We start from the raw sequence: 16,897 nt of genomic DNA on the forward strand, positions 1-16,897 counted from the left end.
ACACATACACACACCCACACACACCCACACACACACACACACACACACACACACACACACCGCACAGACATACAAACATACTCCTCTGTCTTTCATTGCCTTTGTCTCTCTTACTGCCGCCCCCTTGCTCTCTCGCTCTCTCTGTCCCTCTCTCTCTCTCTCTTTCTCTCCCTCACCTCCCTCCTTCTCTCCCTCACCTCATTCCTCTCCTCTCTCTCCCTCTCGTCATTCCCTCCTCTCTCTCTCTCTCTCTCTCTCTCTCTCATCTCTCTCTCTTCTCTCGCTCTCCCTCTCTCTTTTCCTCTCCTCATTCCCCCACTCTCTCTCTCATTCTCTCTCTCTCTCTCTCTCTCTCTCTCTCTACTCCTCTCTCTCTCTCTCTCTCTCTCTCTCTCTCTCTCTCTCTCTCTCTCTCTCTCTCTCTCTCTCACTCTCCCTCCCTCCCCTCTCCCCATCCCCTCCTTTCTAGCATCTTAAACTGTAATAGCGCAACTGCTTCTCAGACCCGAGGAAGTTATTAAGACACACACACACACAAACACACACACACACAGAGGAAGAAGCACTGGGCTCTGCTGCCATCTGTTGCCTTTTAGAGTCAGATCCGTCGTCATGGAGATCAGATCTGTTGATTGTGAGACCACCAGGTTGGGAGTGTACTGTACAGACGTGTACCTTTACAGTGTGACTGTAGACAGGAAGTGTGTACCTTTACAGTGTGACTGTAGTCAGGAAGTGTGTACCTTTACTGTGTGCTAGACAGGAAGTGTGTACCTTACTGTGTGGCTAGACAGGAAGTGTGTACCTTTACTGTGTGGCTAGACAGGAAGTGTGTACCTTTTCTGTGTGACTAGACAGGAGTGTGTACCTTGTACTGTGTGACTAGACAGGAAGTGTGTACCTTTACTGTGTGACTAGACAGGAAAGTGTGTACCTTTACTGTGTGACTAGACAGGAAGTGTGTACCTTTACTGTGTGACTAGACAGGAAGTGTGTAACTTTACTGTGTGACTAGACAGGATGTGTGTACCTTTACTGTGTGACTAGACAGGAAGTGGGATAATTGTAAATGTCATCACCCACTTACGACATTAAACTCCGACCAAGTCTTACACACTTTACACAGTCAGCATGCGTGTGTGTGTGTGTGTGTGTGTGTGTGTGTGTGTGTGTGTGGTGTGTAGTGTGTGTTCCATAAATCATTCAGTCAGGCAGTGGAAAGGGGACCTGAACAAGCTTTGTGTGTCTGTTGTGTTTCTATAGGCAGACGTAAACACTCTGACATGTACACAATTCCTACACAACCACTTCTACACAGCCCACTGTAGCCTGCCCTGCCCCACACTTACACTGGCCTCATTTGCTCTCTCTCCCCCTCTCTCCCACTCCTCTTCACCCCCCTCTCTCCTTTCTCTCTCCCTCTCTCCCCCCCTCTCTCCCCCTCTCTTCCCCCCCCTCTCTCCTTTCTCTCTCCTCTCTTCCCCCCCTCTCTCTCTTCCCCTCTCTTCCCCTCTCTCCCTACACTCTCTTCTCTCTCCTCTCTTCCCCCCTCTCTCCTTTCTCTCTCCCTCTCTTCCTCCCTCCACCCTCTCTCCCCCCTCTGTCTCTCCCTCTCTTCCCCTCTCTCCTACACTCTCTCTCTCGCTCTCTCTCCCTCTCTTCCTTCTCTCCCTACACTCTCTTCTCTCTCTCCCTCTCTCTTCTCTCTCTCCCTCTCTTCCCCCCCTCTCCTTTCTCTCTCCCTCTCTTCCTCCCTGCACCCTCTCTCCCCCCTCTGTCTCTCCCTCTCTTCCTCCCACACTCTCTACCCCCTCTGTCTCTCCCCTCTCTCTCCCCCCACCTCTGCCCCCCCCCACTGAGTCCTGGATACAGGCCCATTACTGAGGCACGCTCCTTGGACAAGCCACCTCTGGTTACGGCATGCAGCAACAACTCCACAAATATTTACTTTGCTCATCTGGAAGACTCAGCTTGTTATAGGGGCCTCTCAAGTAGTCTCTCTCTCTCTCTCTCTCTCTCTCTCTCTCTCTCACCGTCTCTCTCTCTCCCTCTCTCTCTCTCTCTCTCTCTCTCTCTCTCACCGTCTCTCTCTCTCTCACTGTCTCTCTCTCTCTCTCTCCTCTCTCTCTCTCACCGTCTCTCTCTCTCAGCTCTTTCCCTCTCCCTCTATCACCGTCTCTCACCGTCTCTCTCTCTCCCTCTCTCTCTCTCTCTCTCACCGTCTCTCTCTCTCTCTCTCTCTCTCTCACCGTCTCTCTCTCTCCCTCTCTCTCTCTCTCTCACTGTTTATCTCTCTCCTCCTCTCTCACCGTTCTCTCTCCCTCTCTCTCTCTCTCTCTCACGTCTCTCTCTCTCTCTCTCTCTCTCTCTCTCTCACTGTCTCTCTCTCTCTCTCTCTCTCTCTCTCACTGTCTCTCTCTCTCTCTCTCTCTCTCACCATTTCTCTCTCTAGCTCTTTCCTCTCCCTCTATCACCGTCTCTCTCACCGTCTCTCTCTCTCGCTCTATCTCTCCCCCTCTCTCACATCTCTCTCACCGTCTCTGTGTCTCGCTCTTTCCCTCTCCCTCGCTCACCGTCTCCTCTCTCTCTTGCACTGTCTACCTCTCTTACCATCTCTCTCTCTCTACCTTCTCACCATCTCTCTCCTCTCCCTCTCTCACCGTCTCTCTCGCCCTCTCGCTCCCTCGTTGGCTTGTTCTCTCACTTCTCTCTCTCTCCTGCTCTCTCCCTCTATCACCATCTCTCTCGATCACTCGCTCTCTTGTGCTCTCCCTCTCTCTCACCGTCTCTCTCCTCTCCCTCTCTCTCACCATCTCTCTCTCTCTCTCTCTCTGTGCATGTGTGCCCAGTGAGTGGTGTGTGCAGTGGGTAGAGGTGGGTGGTATTGCAGGAAACGTGTGTGTGTGTGTGTGTGTGTGTGTGTGTGTGTGTGTGTGTGTGTGTGTGTGTGTGTGTGTGTGTGTGTGTGTATGTGTGTGTGTGTGTGTGTGTGTGTGTGTGTGTGTGTGTGTATGTGTGTGTGTGTATGTGTGTGTGTATGTGTGTGTGTATGTGTGTGTGTGTGTGTGTGTGTGTGTATGTGTGTGTGTGTCCGTTGCAGAGCAGCAACAGTAAGCCTCGGTGTGAGTCCGTCCTTGCTGCAGCAGCAACGGTGTGTTTACACGTCAGCCTCCAGTAAACTTTTACTGGCTGGCTTCAGTGGGAGACGCGCGGGGTGGTCACACCCCAGTAAAGGCTGCAGGGCGGCGCCGTGTGGAGTTGTGCAGATACCACGGTCTCAGGTGTTGTTGGGAGGGTTGCTGAGCAGCGTGTGCAGGAACTACTGACATGCTGCTTCAGTAGAGGTGCAGAAACAGTATTTCTGGCTCCTTCGTTTTAAAACGGATTCTGCAACCGCCGCTGAGATTCCCCGGCTGTAGTCCTCCTCCCTTACCTCTTTCCTTTGTCTTGTATTCTCAATATTCAATCAATCAAGTTGCATTTTATATAGCGTATTATTATCATAAATATATTTGATTATTAATATTATCTTTAATTATTAACGTTAATTGTTAATATGTAATTATTTATATTTATATGTATACTTATATTTAATTTGTGATTAATTTGATAGATTAATATCTTTACATTTATACTATATTATAAGATAATGACTGATGAATATTATTAATTTAATATGATTTATGATGAATTTATATGTATATTATATTTAACTATTATTAATATTAACAGTTGTTTATATTTATATTTAATTTATGATTAATTCATTGATTCATTGATTATCTCATATTTATACTATTTATAAGATAATGACTGATGAATATGATTAATTTAATGTGATTTATGATTCATTTATATGTATATTATATTTAACTATTATTAATATTAACAATTGTTTATATTGACATTTATATTTAATTTATGATTAATTTCAGTGATTAATATCTTTGTATTTATAATCTTTATAAGATAATCATTGGTGAAGATGGTTAATCTAATATTATTTATGATAGATTTATATTTATATTATTATTTAATTATTAACATTAATTATTATTATCAACGTTATTAATGTCGTATTATGATTATTGGGATTATAATTATTATAGATATGATTATTTTTATTGAATTGTGTCTAAATGTGGTATTTTAGAGGTTAAATTTGACGTTTTTGTGAGTGTTTTTATGACGGCAACAGCACAGAGGATTCAGTTGCTCCATTACAAGATTCCATCTAATAGAAGAGGACAGAGGTCCGAGGCGTAGTGCCCCGGCATGGGTCCGTCCCGTGATGCATAATAACCATGTGAAACAAACTCCATCAACGCTTCCATAAAACGCCCGAGCGGCGCTCGCCGGTGCTTTATTCATTACTCGCTGCAGCCTCTCCTCCCGTTCTCCGACCTCCCCTCCTTCTACGGTTCTCATCTGCTTGTTAATGGGAGTCATTTATCAGCTCGGTTAGAGGACAGATCAACACATGCTATATTTAGGCGCTGCAATATTGATACTTGGAGCTGGCCCTGTACCAGAGGACTCGAACACTGTCTGGCTGCAGACAAAAGGTTGACTTCATAAGTAATACATGCAAACCGAGTTGAGGTAATTGCACATTTAACCTTTTAAACGACTGACACTCCCACAGGGCGAACTACATTTTTGCTTGATTTCCAACAATGACGTGCTGATCTTTCCACCACTCCACATTTTCTTCATAATCAGATCATACAAATCTTTCCGAGAACTACAAGGATTTAGACCACCGTGTCCAGAACAACGTGCCTCAACTGAGAAGTTTCAGTTAACCTTGCATGTCTACTTATGGGGCGGCACGGTGGCGCAGTGGTTAGCACAGTCGCCTCACAGCAAGAAGGTCCTGGGTTCAGTGTGGCGGTCTATTCTATTGCCTACCAACTCAGGGATTGCCGGTTCGAATCCCCGTGTTACCTCCGGCTTGGTCAGGCGTCCCTATAGACACAATTGGCCATATATGCGGGTGGGAAGCTGGATGTGTCCTGGTCACTGCACTAGCGCCTCCTCTGGTCGGCTGGGGCACCTGTTCAGGAGGGAGGAGGAACCGGGGGGAATAACGTCAGGTGAAAAGAAGCGGCTGGCGACTCCACATGCATCGGAGGAGACATGTGGTAGTCTGCAGCCCTCCCCGGATCAGCAGAGGGGGTGGAGCAGTGACCGGGACGGCTCGGAAGAGTGGGGTAATTGGCTGGATACAATTGGGGAGAAAAAGGGGGGGGGAATCCCCACAAAAAAGAAGGTTCTGGGTTCGAGCCCCGGGGTAGTCCAACCGTGGGGGTCGTCCCAGGTCGTCCTCTGTGTGGAGTTTGCATGTTCTCCCCGTGTCTTCATGGGTTTCCTCCGGGTGCTCCGGTTTCCTCCCACAGTCCAAAGACATGTAGGTCAGGTGAATCAGCCGTACTACATTGTCCCTAGGGGTGAATGTTTTGGCCCTGTGATGGCCTGGCAGCCTGTCCAGGGTGTCTCCCCACCTGCCGCCCAACGACTGCTGGGATAAGCTCCAGCATCCCGCGACCCTAATTAGGATAATCGGCTTGGATAATGGCTGGGATAAATTTCTAATTATTCTCTGTAAAGATTAATTTCTTTTGTTTTCTCTCTTCAATACAGCTGTTTGTGGGTCTGTCCTTCCCCTACGAGGGTCCCGCCCCCCTGGAAGCCATAGCCAATGGCTGCGCTTTTCTCAACCCCAAGTTCAACCCACCAAAGAGCAGCAAGAACACCGACTTCTTCAAGGGCAAGCCCACCCTCAGAGAGGTGAGGGGGCACCACTAGGAACCGTTATAGTCAAGACGGCCGAGTTCAGAGGTCATGGGTCAACAGTAGTGTGACTGTCGTGTTTGTTGATGGGCGGTTGTGTTCTCAATAGATCAGCCATGTCCTTATCTATGACCTTTGTCTCTCCTCCTCCTCTCCTGTGAACTCTGCGGTGTCCAGCTGACCTCTCAGCACCCGTATGCGGAGGTGTACATCGGGCAGCCCCACGTCTGGACGGTGGACATCGACAACCCCGCCGAGGTGGAGCGGGCCATCCGCTCCATCCTAAGCCAGAAGGTAATGCTGCAGAAATCAGCGGCGGACATACGGAAACGGAATTATGTCTCTTTCCCTCTCTTTGGCTTTTTAGTTTTATATTAAACAAATCATTTCCCCCAGCACCACAGCAGCACAACACAAAGACAAAACACACATCCAAGAACTACAAGAACACACATATCCAAACTAACACACATATCCAAACTAAACAAAAAATCACTGTCCAAGGGAATGAAAGCCAGCCAGGATGACTGTCCAAACTGCCGGTCTGCATGGGCTAGCAGTTAGCTTATCCCGCCCCGCTTCCGCATCCTGTCAGGCCACCCTTAGTGTTTCCTGCTCGGGCCCAGCTCCGGGCGGGGCCGTGGTCCCTGGGTCCACAGGACGCAGCAGACCAAGCTCTCCCAGCAGATCCAGCGCCAGCTCTCACAGCCATCAAACGAAGACACAAACTTAGCTGTGGACAAAGACACTGCGTGGACGGTACTGGGTGGCCGCAAACGTGAATTCGCGCCGCCATCTTCCCAGGCAGTTTGTTCTGTAGTGTCTTCTGTTTTTCAGACGAGGAGTAGGAAGGCCGACTCGGGTTGGTATGACGAAATATATGAAGTTACCGCTGCACCCCCTCTTAACACAGCAGAGCCAGGTTTTATGTATTCATTTAGATACCCAGCAAGTTATCTACTAACTCGTAACAAGACGTACAGGCTGGTAGGAGCAACAGAGAACAGAGACAAGAAAGGCGAGATTACCACCGAGACATTAGGACACAGAGCGATAAGGACGTCTAGAATGAGAGAAAGGTCCTTTCCAGCTGCCTGTGCCAGGCCCATGCATATTTAAAAGCCCAGGGTCCGGACCTCATGTTCTGTTGTGCTTCGCCGAGCGGGCCTGGACAATGCGTTTGTTCATGGGACAAGGATGCCTAGCCTCATACTCTTTGTGGGCCGCTGTGGGCTGCAGCCTACCAGGCTCCGACTCGGCTTTCACAACCCGCCCGCCCCACCCCCCAAACTCTTCTGCACACAAAGACGCCGAGAGAGCGCCGACCAGCTCGGCGTTTCACAATGGAGTCGGTTGTTAGACCAGTACGTTTGAAGTTCCCCCTGCAAATGAGACGCTGTGGTGGAGAGTGGGCCTGATGGGACTGAAGAGACCCCGGCTCAAAGAGCCGGCGGCCCTCTAATATTTCACCAGCCAGAGCTCTTGTCTCTGGAGGCTCGAGGGGAAGAAAAGGCATGAGAATGGGCCCTCGTGCACATTACTTGGTGCGTGCACGCACACACACACACACACACACACACACACACACCTCATCTTTATCAGACTGAAGGACACCCACCTGTAAGGCTTACCTGCATCTGTATCAGTACCTTATGTACACTGGGAGGGTTGACATACAACATAGCTGAGGTGCTGTGCGAGGACGTGGTCTGTCCTGCCTAGTCACCTGACCGGCCCTGTGTGTGTGTGTGTGTGTGTGTCCCCGTCCATCAACAGATTGAGCCCTACCTGCCCTATGAGTTCACCTGTGAGGGGATGCTGCAGAGGGTCAACGCCTTCATCGAGAACCAGGTAATAAACTCACCTCCTCTTAACAGCTCTGTCAGTCCCTGACTACGGTCTAAGGAAGGGACCATGTGGTGGTTAGCAAACGCTGTGCTCTGACCTTCCTGTGGAGAGAGGCCGGCGAATAGACACGTTCTCTCCTCCGGGGGAGTTCTAGAGTGTCACGAGTGGAAAATGTCACATTGTGTTGTGTTGTGTTGTGTTCAGGATTTCTGCCACGGCCAGGTGATGTGGCCCCCGCTCAGCGCCCTGCAGGTGAAGCTGGCCGAGCCGGGGCGCTCCTGTAAGCAGATGTGCCAGGAAGCCCAGCTCATCTGCGAGCCCTCCTTCTTCCAGCACCTCAACAAGGACAAGGACCTGGCCAGGTAGGAGACGCCACACCAGCGTCCTAAATTAGATTCACACCCGCCGAATGTGGGTGATTTGTGTAGTGGTGGGTGAATTTGAGCAAACTACCGACCACGGTGGCGGGTAAAGAAAAGTCGTATGTACAAACAAATAATGCAGTTGTAACGGAGCGCTTTGTGACATTCCACAAGGCAGATCGAATTGCAAGTCCACCTGTTTCACTCGGACACTGTAGGAGGAGACACGCGGGGTTACTGAGGTGTGTGCATACGCATAAAATGCTAGCTAGCAACCAACGGTTAACAAGAATCACCTCGGGTCAAGTAGCCTAGGAAACATAAACAACGTGGCGTTGCATCGCAGGGGTCAAGAGGTCTGCAGGAGGAGACGTAGGCCAAAGAGGCCGAGGTCATAAAACATGTTTTTAATGAGAACTGCAGAAATGCCGACAGTGGAGAACCAGTCCCCCTGACTGGTTAGTTTACGAGGAGACAGTGGAGAACCAGTCCCCCTGACTGGGTAGTTTACGAGGAGACAGTGGAGAAACAGTCCCCCTGACTGGTTAGTTTACGAGGAGACAGTGGAGAATCAGTCCCCCTGACTGGTTAGTTTACGAGGAGACAGTGGAGAACCAGTCCCCCTGACTGGTTAGTTTACGAGGAGACAGTGGAGAACCAGTCCCCCTGACTGGTTAGTTTACGAGGAGACAGTGGAGAACCAGTCCCCCTGACTGGTTAGTTTACGAGGACACAGTGGAGAACCAGTCCCCCTGACTGGGTAGTTTACGAGGAGACAGTGGAGAACCCCTGACTGGTTAGTTTACGAGGAGACAGTGGAGAACCAGTCCCCCTGACTGGGTAGTTTACGAGGAGACAGTGGAGAATCAGTCCCCCTGACTGGTTAGTTTACGAGGAGACAGTGGAGAACCAGTCCCCCTGACTGGGTAGTTTACGAGGAGACAGTGGAGAATCAGTCCCCCTGACTGGTTAGTTTACGAGGAGACAGTGGAGAATCAGTCCCCCTGGCTGGTTAGTTTACGAGGAGACAGTGGAGAACCCGTCCCCCTGACTGGTTAGTTTACGAGGAGACAGTGGAGAATCAGTCCCCCTGACTGGTTAGTTTACGAGGAGATAGTGGAGAACCCCTGACTGGTTAGTTTACGAGGAGACAGTGGAGAACCCCTGACTGGTTAGTTTACGAGGAGACAGTGGAGAACCAGTCCCCCTGACTGGTTAGTTTACGAGGAGACAGTGGAGAACCCCTGACTGGTTAGTTTACGAGGAGACAGTGGAGAATCAGTCCCCCTGGCTGGTCAGTTTACGAGGAGACGAGACAACGTGGTGTTCGGTATGTCGTCTACATGCCTCGGATGCCAGTAAGAGAACTAATTGTTTCAGCGTTGGGACTAAAAGCCTAAACTTGGAAGCCATGGCAGACCACGAATCACCCAGATGCTACAGACTGTCAGCATTTTCCTTAAGGGTTTCAATATTTACCTTATTAAATAAAATAGCCAACAGATGGCACCACAAAACTAACGGGTCACTTTACAACTACTCTAATTTAAAGCAGTTTTTTTTAATTACCTCCTGTTTGCAGTACTCGGTTATTGCCACTAGAGGGCCCACCTTTCACTGGTATCAGGTGTCAGGTTTGAGAACTGCGGCTGATTGAGAACCAAAGATGGCAGCGTGTTCTGAAGTCCTTTATTTCCATTAGTTTATGTTTCTACTATACTCCCCTTCTACTCTACACACATCTTAAATAGTACCATCATCATCATCTTCTTCTTCTTCATCATCTTCTTCTTCTTAAATAGTTTCTAAAGTTGCCAAAAGAAGTCTGTGTGTGTGTGTGTGTGTGTGTGTGTGTGTGTTGTGTGTGTGTGTGTGTGTGTGTGTGTGTGTGTGTGTGCTGATGATGGCGTGCGGCTCAGTGTCACGTCTACTAAACCAGTCTTGCAGGAGTGGCTGAAGACATGGACACAAAAAGAAAAGAGCATAAAGACGCTCCGTCTATATAGACACACAAGTTTTTGTGTTGTGTTGTGTTTTGTTGCTCTGTTCTCTGCTCTGTTTTGTGTCTGTGTGTATATTTTGTGGAGTCTTGTCCCCAACTGTGTGTCCTCCCAAACACTAAATTCTGTAACTTAACCATCAATCTCTCTCTCCCCCATTTGTCTCTTGCTCTCTCTGTCTCTCTCTCTGTCTCTCTCTCTGTCTCTTCCTCTCTCTGTCTCTTGCTCTCTCTCTCTCTCTGTCTCTTGCTCTCTCTCTCTCTTGCTCTCTCTCTCTCTCTGTCTCTTGCTCTCTCTCTCTGTCTGTCTCTTGCTCTCTCTCTCTGTCTCTTGCTCTCTCTCTCTGTCTCTTGCTCTCTCTCTCTGTCTCTTGCTCTCTCTCTCTCTGTCTCTTGCTCTCTCTCTCTCTCTCTCTGTCTCTTCCTCTCTCTCTCTGTCTGTCTCTTGCTCTCTCTCTCTGTCTCTTGCTCTCTCTCTCTGTCTCTTGCTCTCTCTCTCTGTCTCTTGCTCTCTCTCTCTCTGTCTCTTGCTCTCTCTCTCTCTCTCTCTCTCTCTGTCTCTTGCTCTCTCTCTCTCTCTGTCTCTTCCTCTCTCTCTCTGTCTCTTCCTCTCTCTCTCTCTGTCTCTTGCTCTCTCTCTCTGTCTCTTGCTCTCTCTCTCTGTCTCTTGCTCTCTCTCTCTCTGTCTCTTGCTCTCTCTCTCTCTGTCTCTTGCTCTCTCTCTCTGTCTCTTGCTCTCTCTCTCCCTCTCTCTGTCTCTTGCTCTCTCTCTCTGTCTCTTGCTCTCTCTCTCTCTGTCTCTTCCTCTCTCTCTCCCTCTCTCTGTCTCTCTCTCTGTCTCTTGCTCTCTCTCTCTGTCTCTTGCTCTCTCTCTCCCTCTCTCTGTCTCTTGCTCTCTCTCTCTGTCTCTCCCTCTCTCTCCCTCTCTCTCTGTCTCTCTCTCTGTCTCTCTCTCTGTCTCTCTCTCTGTCTCTCCCTCTCTCTCCCTCTCTCTCTGTCTCTCTCTCTGTCTCTCTCTCCCTCTCTCTCTCTCTCTCTCTCTCTCTCTCTCTCTCTCTCTCTCTCTCTCTCTCTCTCTCGTCTCTCTCTCCCTCTCTCTCTGTCTCTCTCTCCCTCTCTCTCTGTCTCTCTCTCCCTCTCTCTCTGTCTCTCTCTCTCCCTCTCTCTCTGTCTCTCTCTCCCTCTCTCTCTCTCTCTCTCTCTCTCTCTCTCTCTCTCTCTCTCTCTCTCTCTGTCTCTCTCTCTCTCTGTCTCCGTCTGTCTCTCTCTGTCTCTCGCTCTGTCTCTAGGTTCGGGGTGGACTGCCAGACAGTGGAGTCCAGCGCGGACACGGTGGTGCCGGCCTACAGCGAGACGCAGCGCCACTGCATCTTCCAGTCAGACCTGCTGCTCTTCAGCTGTGCTGGGGCCCACCCCTCGCTCAAGCGCATCTGTCCCTGCCGCGACTACATGAAGGGGCAGGTGGCCCTCTGCAAAGGCTGCCTATAGCAGCGTCACAGGGGCCGGCTGGGAGGGGTGGGGGGAGCAGTTCGGGGTTTGGCGGGGGGTCCCACATCTGCTCGTGCGCCAGAGGAATTAATGCATGCAGCTAAACTATGAGGAGGGTCACAGACACACACACAGACACACACACACACACACACACACACACCAGCGGACCACAGGGCCTCCCGGTCAAGCAGCAGTCACCGTCCTGTGCACCCCGACACCCTCTCATACAGCAGAACCGGACTCCCGAGGTCCGGCCGGGGAAGGGAGGGGCAGGTTTTGGACACGCAGACGTGACGCCGTATTGACGTGACTGGTAAAATCACGGCTTTCCCCACGCTGCAGCCTACCCGAGAGCGCCCCCCCCCACCTCCACCCCCCCCCCCCCCCCGACGTAAAGACTCGTCTGCAGGCCCGACATCCAATACGCCGGAGATGAGTCGTCCGAGATGTGGAGCGGACGCAACCGGCCGAGCCCGCTGCCCCGCCCGTCCGGCAGACGAGCGGCCGTCAGTGTGTGTGTCTAGCTCACTAGAACGAAACGGGACCAAGGGGCCGGCAGATATAGAGCACTCCACGCCCTCCTGCCCCGAACCCAGACCACCCCCCGCCCCCCACCCCCGCCCCTCCACGCCCCGTCTGCTCGGTTTCTGAATTTATTTTTTTTTTATCTTTGATAATAGGTAGGTCTGCACTGGACTGGCATGCCTAAAGGCCTAAACTCCTACACACACACACAACAACACACACACCACACACACACACACAACAACACACAGTCATCTGCATAAACGGCGGGAACAGCCCCGCCCGGCCCCAGCAAGCGGCGGCTGAAGAAGAAACATGTTTTACACTGTAAGCTGCTCCTCTGCAGGAGGGGACTTTTAATGTAGGTCGATTTTTATTCTACAAGTTTTACCATGTCCTCACGCACACACACACACACACACACACACACACACACACACACACACACAAACACACTTTAAGTTGTTATCTCGACCCCTTATTTCCTCCCAACGCAGCAACACAACAGCAGGCAACTTCTGACGGCCCCCGATTGTCACGAGCAACGTTTTGGGTTTTTCGTGCGTTCCGATTTTCGTCTCGTGTCTCAGCGGAAAGCGTCCTTGAGCGTTCATTAAGATCTGTAAAGAGGAGCACGTGAGTTGTGCGTGTGCGTGTGTGTGTAAAAGGCCAGTAGAGAGTGTGTGTTTTATGTGTTTGCTCGTTAGGTTGGAACCTATTTAACCCCGCCGTGCCGCACCACGGACCGGTCGGCGGGAGGCCGCCAGGAGCTCGGGCTGCTCCACAGCCAGTCGGCGAGGGCGAGTCCCGTCGACACGTCGGAACAGTCCCGAGCCGACGCGAGACGGGTTGAAGCACGTCTTTAGCGAGACGCCTTGTCGTTTTTATAAACACAAATTCCACCGCAGACCTTCGAACAGTGACTCCCGTCCCCCCCCCCCCCCCGTCCCCCGACGTCAGTTGTCTGTCCTCTTAGGCCACCCGACGATGGCACCAGTAGGTAACAACGCATAGCCATGCAAAAAAATGAACACGTCACCGCCGTCTCCTCGTTTTTATGGTCCGGACAGACATCGGGGTCTTCGTGTGTAGGCGGATTCAGCAGAAGAAGAAAGGTTTTGGGTCGTGGTGGCGGTGAAGTGAAGCTAAATGCACTACGTTAATCTGTTTGCAGAGGGTTAACACAAGGATGCTGGAACACTGTATGTTGTTCATATGGGGTTTAAAGTCGTTTCTGTTTTTATCAGTTTATTTTGTATACAGATCTTTATCTCTGTGTTTCACGGAAAGCAAATCTTTTTTTTATTTATAGGAGGGGGATGTCTACTTCTGTTGCAGATTTTATTTATAGAGAGTAATTTAAGAGGAAAAGTACTTATTGGAGTGAACGGCGGAGATGGAAACGCGTTGTCCACGCGCGGCCTGTCCTCAGCAGCAGCGACTAGAGACAAGAAGAGTGTTCGGTTGTTTGTCGAAGGCCGTGAAAAGACGACAAAAGGTGACAAAAATACTTTCAGACGGGGCGCCCGGGTGGCGTGGCGGTTTATTCCGTTGCCTACCAACACGGGGACCGTCGGTTCGAATCCCCGTGGTACCTCCGGCTTGGTCGAGCGTCCCTACAGACACAATTGGCCGTGTCTGCGGGTGGGAAGCCGGATGTGGGTATGTGTCCTGGTCGCTGGATTAGCGCCTCCTCTGGTCGGTCGGGGCACCTGTTCAGGGGGGAGGGGGAACTGGGGGGAATAGCGTGATCCTCCCACGTGCTACATCCCCCTGGTGAAACTCCTCACTGTCAGGTGAAAAGCGGCTGGCAACTCCACATGTATGGGAGGAGGCATGTGGTAGTCTGCAGCCCTCCCCGGGTCGGCAGAGGGGGTGGAGCAGAGACCGGGACGGCTCGGAAGAGTGGGGTAATTTGACAGGTACAATTAGGGAGAAAAGAGGGGAAAACTCCAAAAACAAAAAAATACTTTGAGACGTGCAGTATTGAGCCCAGTGCTGCACCACCTAGACTAAGTCAGACCTGCTGGCTTTGGGCCCAGGCTTTGGACTCGGTTTTGTGACTATTAGTTTTATTTGGATTAATGGGGGAAAAGCAGAGGTCCGGAATCAAACTGAGCTCTCTAAGGTTTGGGTTGGTCCAGGAGCAGGTCTTACGTGGTCCTGGTTTTCCTGTGCTGTGTCCAAGTGGAACCTTTGTTCGTCTTAACGTCAGTCCCGGCTGCGCAAACATCAACCGGTCAAGGTCCTGGTGGGTGACATGTCAGCGCGTGTTGGTCGGCCCATCACAGCTTGGCCTTTTGCCGTCACCGGTTTCGGACGGACGAGGTTGTACTGTAACTCGGTCCTTAACCGAAACAGAAACTTGGCTCTGGAAAACAAACTAAACCCACTTCCTGAAACACACGGCAGTGATTAGATGGATGGGTGGTGGTCGGACCTCAGACACACATGTTGCTGAGGTGCAGAATTTAGCATGGATGAGACTGTGGACGCTGCAGAATCCTGCACGGTTGCAGGTCATGTTAGCATGTAGCGTATAATTTGAGAGCGGCTAGCACGCGCTCTGTGCTTAACCCAACACAAAACGACGAGGCGTTGCCCTTGTTGACCTCCTCACCGAGATGAAGCCTGGCATTTTCACGCGTGCACCCTAAGAGACGGCCACCAGCCCACCGCCGCATCTCGCACCTCGCGGAGAGTAGTTAACAGGTGGTTAGCCGGTCCGCGGTACACAGGCCTCCCTCTCTTCTTCCCTCATTCTCTTAGTCTCCGCTGCTCCGGACGGCCGAGGTGGACAAACATTTCCCCGGCGGATGCCAAGCGGGAGCCTCGTGCACAGTGATACTTCGTCTTTCTAACCCCCCCGTCCCCGTCACCGTGGCTTTCTGTGTTCACACACGTCTAGCTGAGGGTGGACGCGTTGGGCGCTGCCACCTCCTTTCTCGCTGTGTCGCTCAGACTACTGTACTCTCCTTCTCCTTTTCGCTCGCGTCCGATGTTTGTAAATAGATCCGAGATCTGCCGCCAAGTTTCAGCATTTTTAAAAAGTACATGATGTGCCTTTCCATGGTGAGGTTTGGTCCGCTGCCATTGTGTCTGTCTGTCAAAACTGCCGAGATGCTTGACATTTAGTAAGTTATGCTGTCCCATACACCAGTACTGTCCACCAGTGCTGTCCACCAGTGCTGTCCATCAGTACTGTCCCAATACACCAGTACTGTCCACCAGTACTGTCCACCAGTGCTGTCCATCAGTACTGTCCCAATACACCAGTACTGTCCTGTACACTAGTACTGTCCCATACACCAGTACTGTCCACCAGTGCTGTCCACCAGTGCTGTCCATCAGTACTGTCCCAATACACCAGTACTGTCCTGTACACTAGTACTGTCCCATACACCAGTACTGTCCACCAGTACTGTCCTGTACGCTAGTACTGGCCCATACACCAGGGTTTGGGTTACTTAAGTTCTAGTTAATTCATGTTTTAAAAACAGGTTTAAAATCCCAGATGATGAAAACCAAATTATTCCAGGTTGCTTCTACTGGCAGAATACAAGAGGGTTATCTTTGCAAAAGATTTTTTTTTTTTGAAGTGAATCTACCAGAGAATAAACTCACATGTGGTTTTCTTGTGATTTGTAAATTCACACGTCATTGTCGAGTAGAGTTGTTTGATTCAGGATCAGAACACAGACTGAAATGACTTGAGTAAATTGATAATTGTTTGTAAGTAAATATTTATCAGTTTGGACATTTTTTGGGTTTGGGCCTCAAAAAAAAATGTTTAGATAGGTTTAAGTTTCATCAGGTCAGGTTGGGTTTCGTTCATGTCCAAGTCAAGGTTGGTTGTTGGGTTGAAGCTAATGTGTCTTACAGGCCCTGGTTAGAGCTGCACTGGTTCGGTTCAGGTCGTAAACCATACCCGGCTTCATAAAGCAGCTGGTCCAACCAGATGTTTCCTGGTTGAACAATGGTTTGTGTTCCATGCAGGATCATGAAAAACCCCTCAGCTAGTCCTCACCAAGTCCTAGCAGTAGATAGATGTCCATGGTAAGTCTTTATGTGATACGTCTGACGGCAAACGCAGGACAGAGGTGTGGACCCGAGTCATGTTGCTTGGACTCGGGTCAAATTCAAGACACAAATTTGGTGACTTTGGACTTGACGAAACTGAAAAAGCCTCGCAACTTTGATTTAAATACCACGACTTGTGACTCCACACGGACTTGAGCCGTTTGACTTGAGAGACTTGACATCTTCCCCAAACCCAAAGATAAAATGCTTTCAAAAAGTGCAACAACCAGCTCCTCGTTTCCATCGTTTCCGACTGACTCCCAATGAATCTGGTAAATACAAATGTGAAAAAGCAGCCATGATTTGCATATATTTAATATATTTACTAATCTGTTGTTAAAATGTTGAAGTGAACTTAAATTTAACGAAGCGCACATAATGACTTGTTTAGGACTTAAAACTCGAAGCTTAGGGGCTTTTGAGACTTGTTAGTCTTGACTCGAGACTTGAGTGCCAAAATCTGAGACTTAACACGTGACTTCGAAAACGACTCAGTCCTACATCTGCACGGTGATGTAGTGGGAGGAGCTTCAGTGCTGCCTTGGCGATGTGGGAGGAGCTTCACAGTGCTGTTCTCAGCACAACCCTATGAGTAGACCCATAAATCAACATGTTCGCTGACGACACCACGCATACTGCGACTTACAGGAGATCCGACAAGCCGCTGAATCACAAGGTGTACTTAACTTTTCTCACATCAGGCTTCTTCTTGCTTCAACAAATAACCTTATTTATCGTTTATCTACTGGCAGGACTTGGTATGGACCAGATGATGGTTACTTTTGTCCAGACTTCTTGT

The 16,897-nt window shown here is 50.1% G+C and overlaps 1 protein-coding gene across 1 annotated transcript in view; it reads left to right on the top strand.

Moving 5' to 3' along the window:
- Positions 1–11,495, top strand: part of mgat5 (alpha-1,6-mannosylglycoprotein 6-beta-N-acetylglucosaminyltransferase) — a 187,187-nt gene extending 175,692 nt beyond the window's left edge. The window contains exons 10-14 of the mRNA XM_056301107.1: positions 5,644–5,790; positions 5,971–6,087; positions 7,570–7,644; positions 7,846–8,003; positions 11,292–11,495. Coding sequence (XP_056157082.1) covers positions 5,644–5,790; positions 5,971–6,087; positions 7,570–7,644; positions 7,846–8,003; positions 11,292–11,490 — 696 coding nt within the window. The 3' untranslated portion in view covers positions 11,491–11,495. The remainder of the gene's footprint in view (positions 1–5,643; positions 5,791–5,970; positions 6,088–7,569; positions 7,645–7,845; positions 8,004–11,291) is intronic.
- The last annotated feature ends 5,402 nt before the right edge of the window (positions 11,496–16,897 follow it).

The sequence above is a fragment of the Lampris incognitus genome, chromosome 21, assembly GCF_029633865.1.
Source record: "Lampris incognitus isolate fLamInc1 chromosome 21, fLamInc1.hap2, whole genome shotgun sequence".
Lineage (NCBI taxonomy): Eukaryota > Metazoa > Chordata > Actinopteri > Lampriformes > Lampridae > Lampris > Lampris incognitus.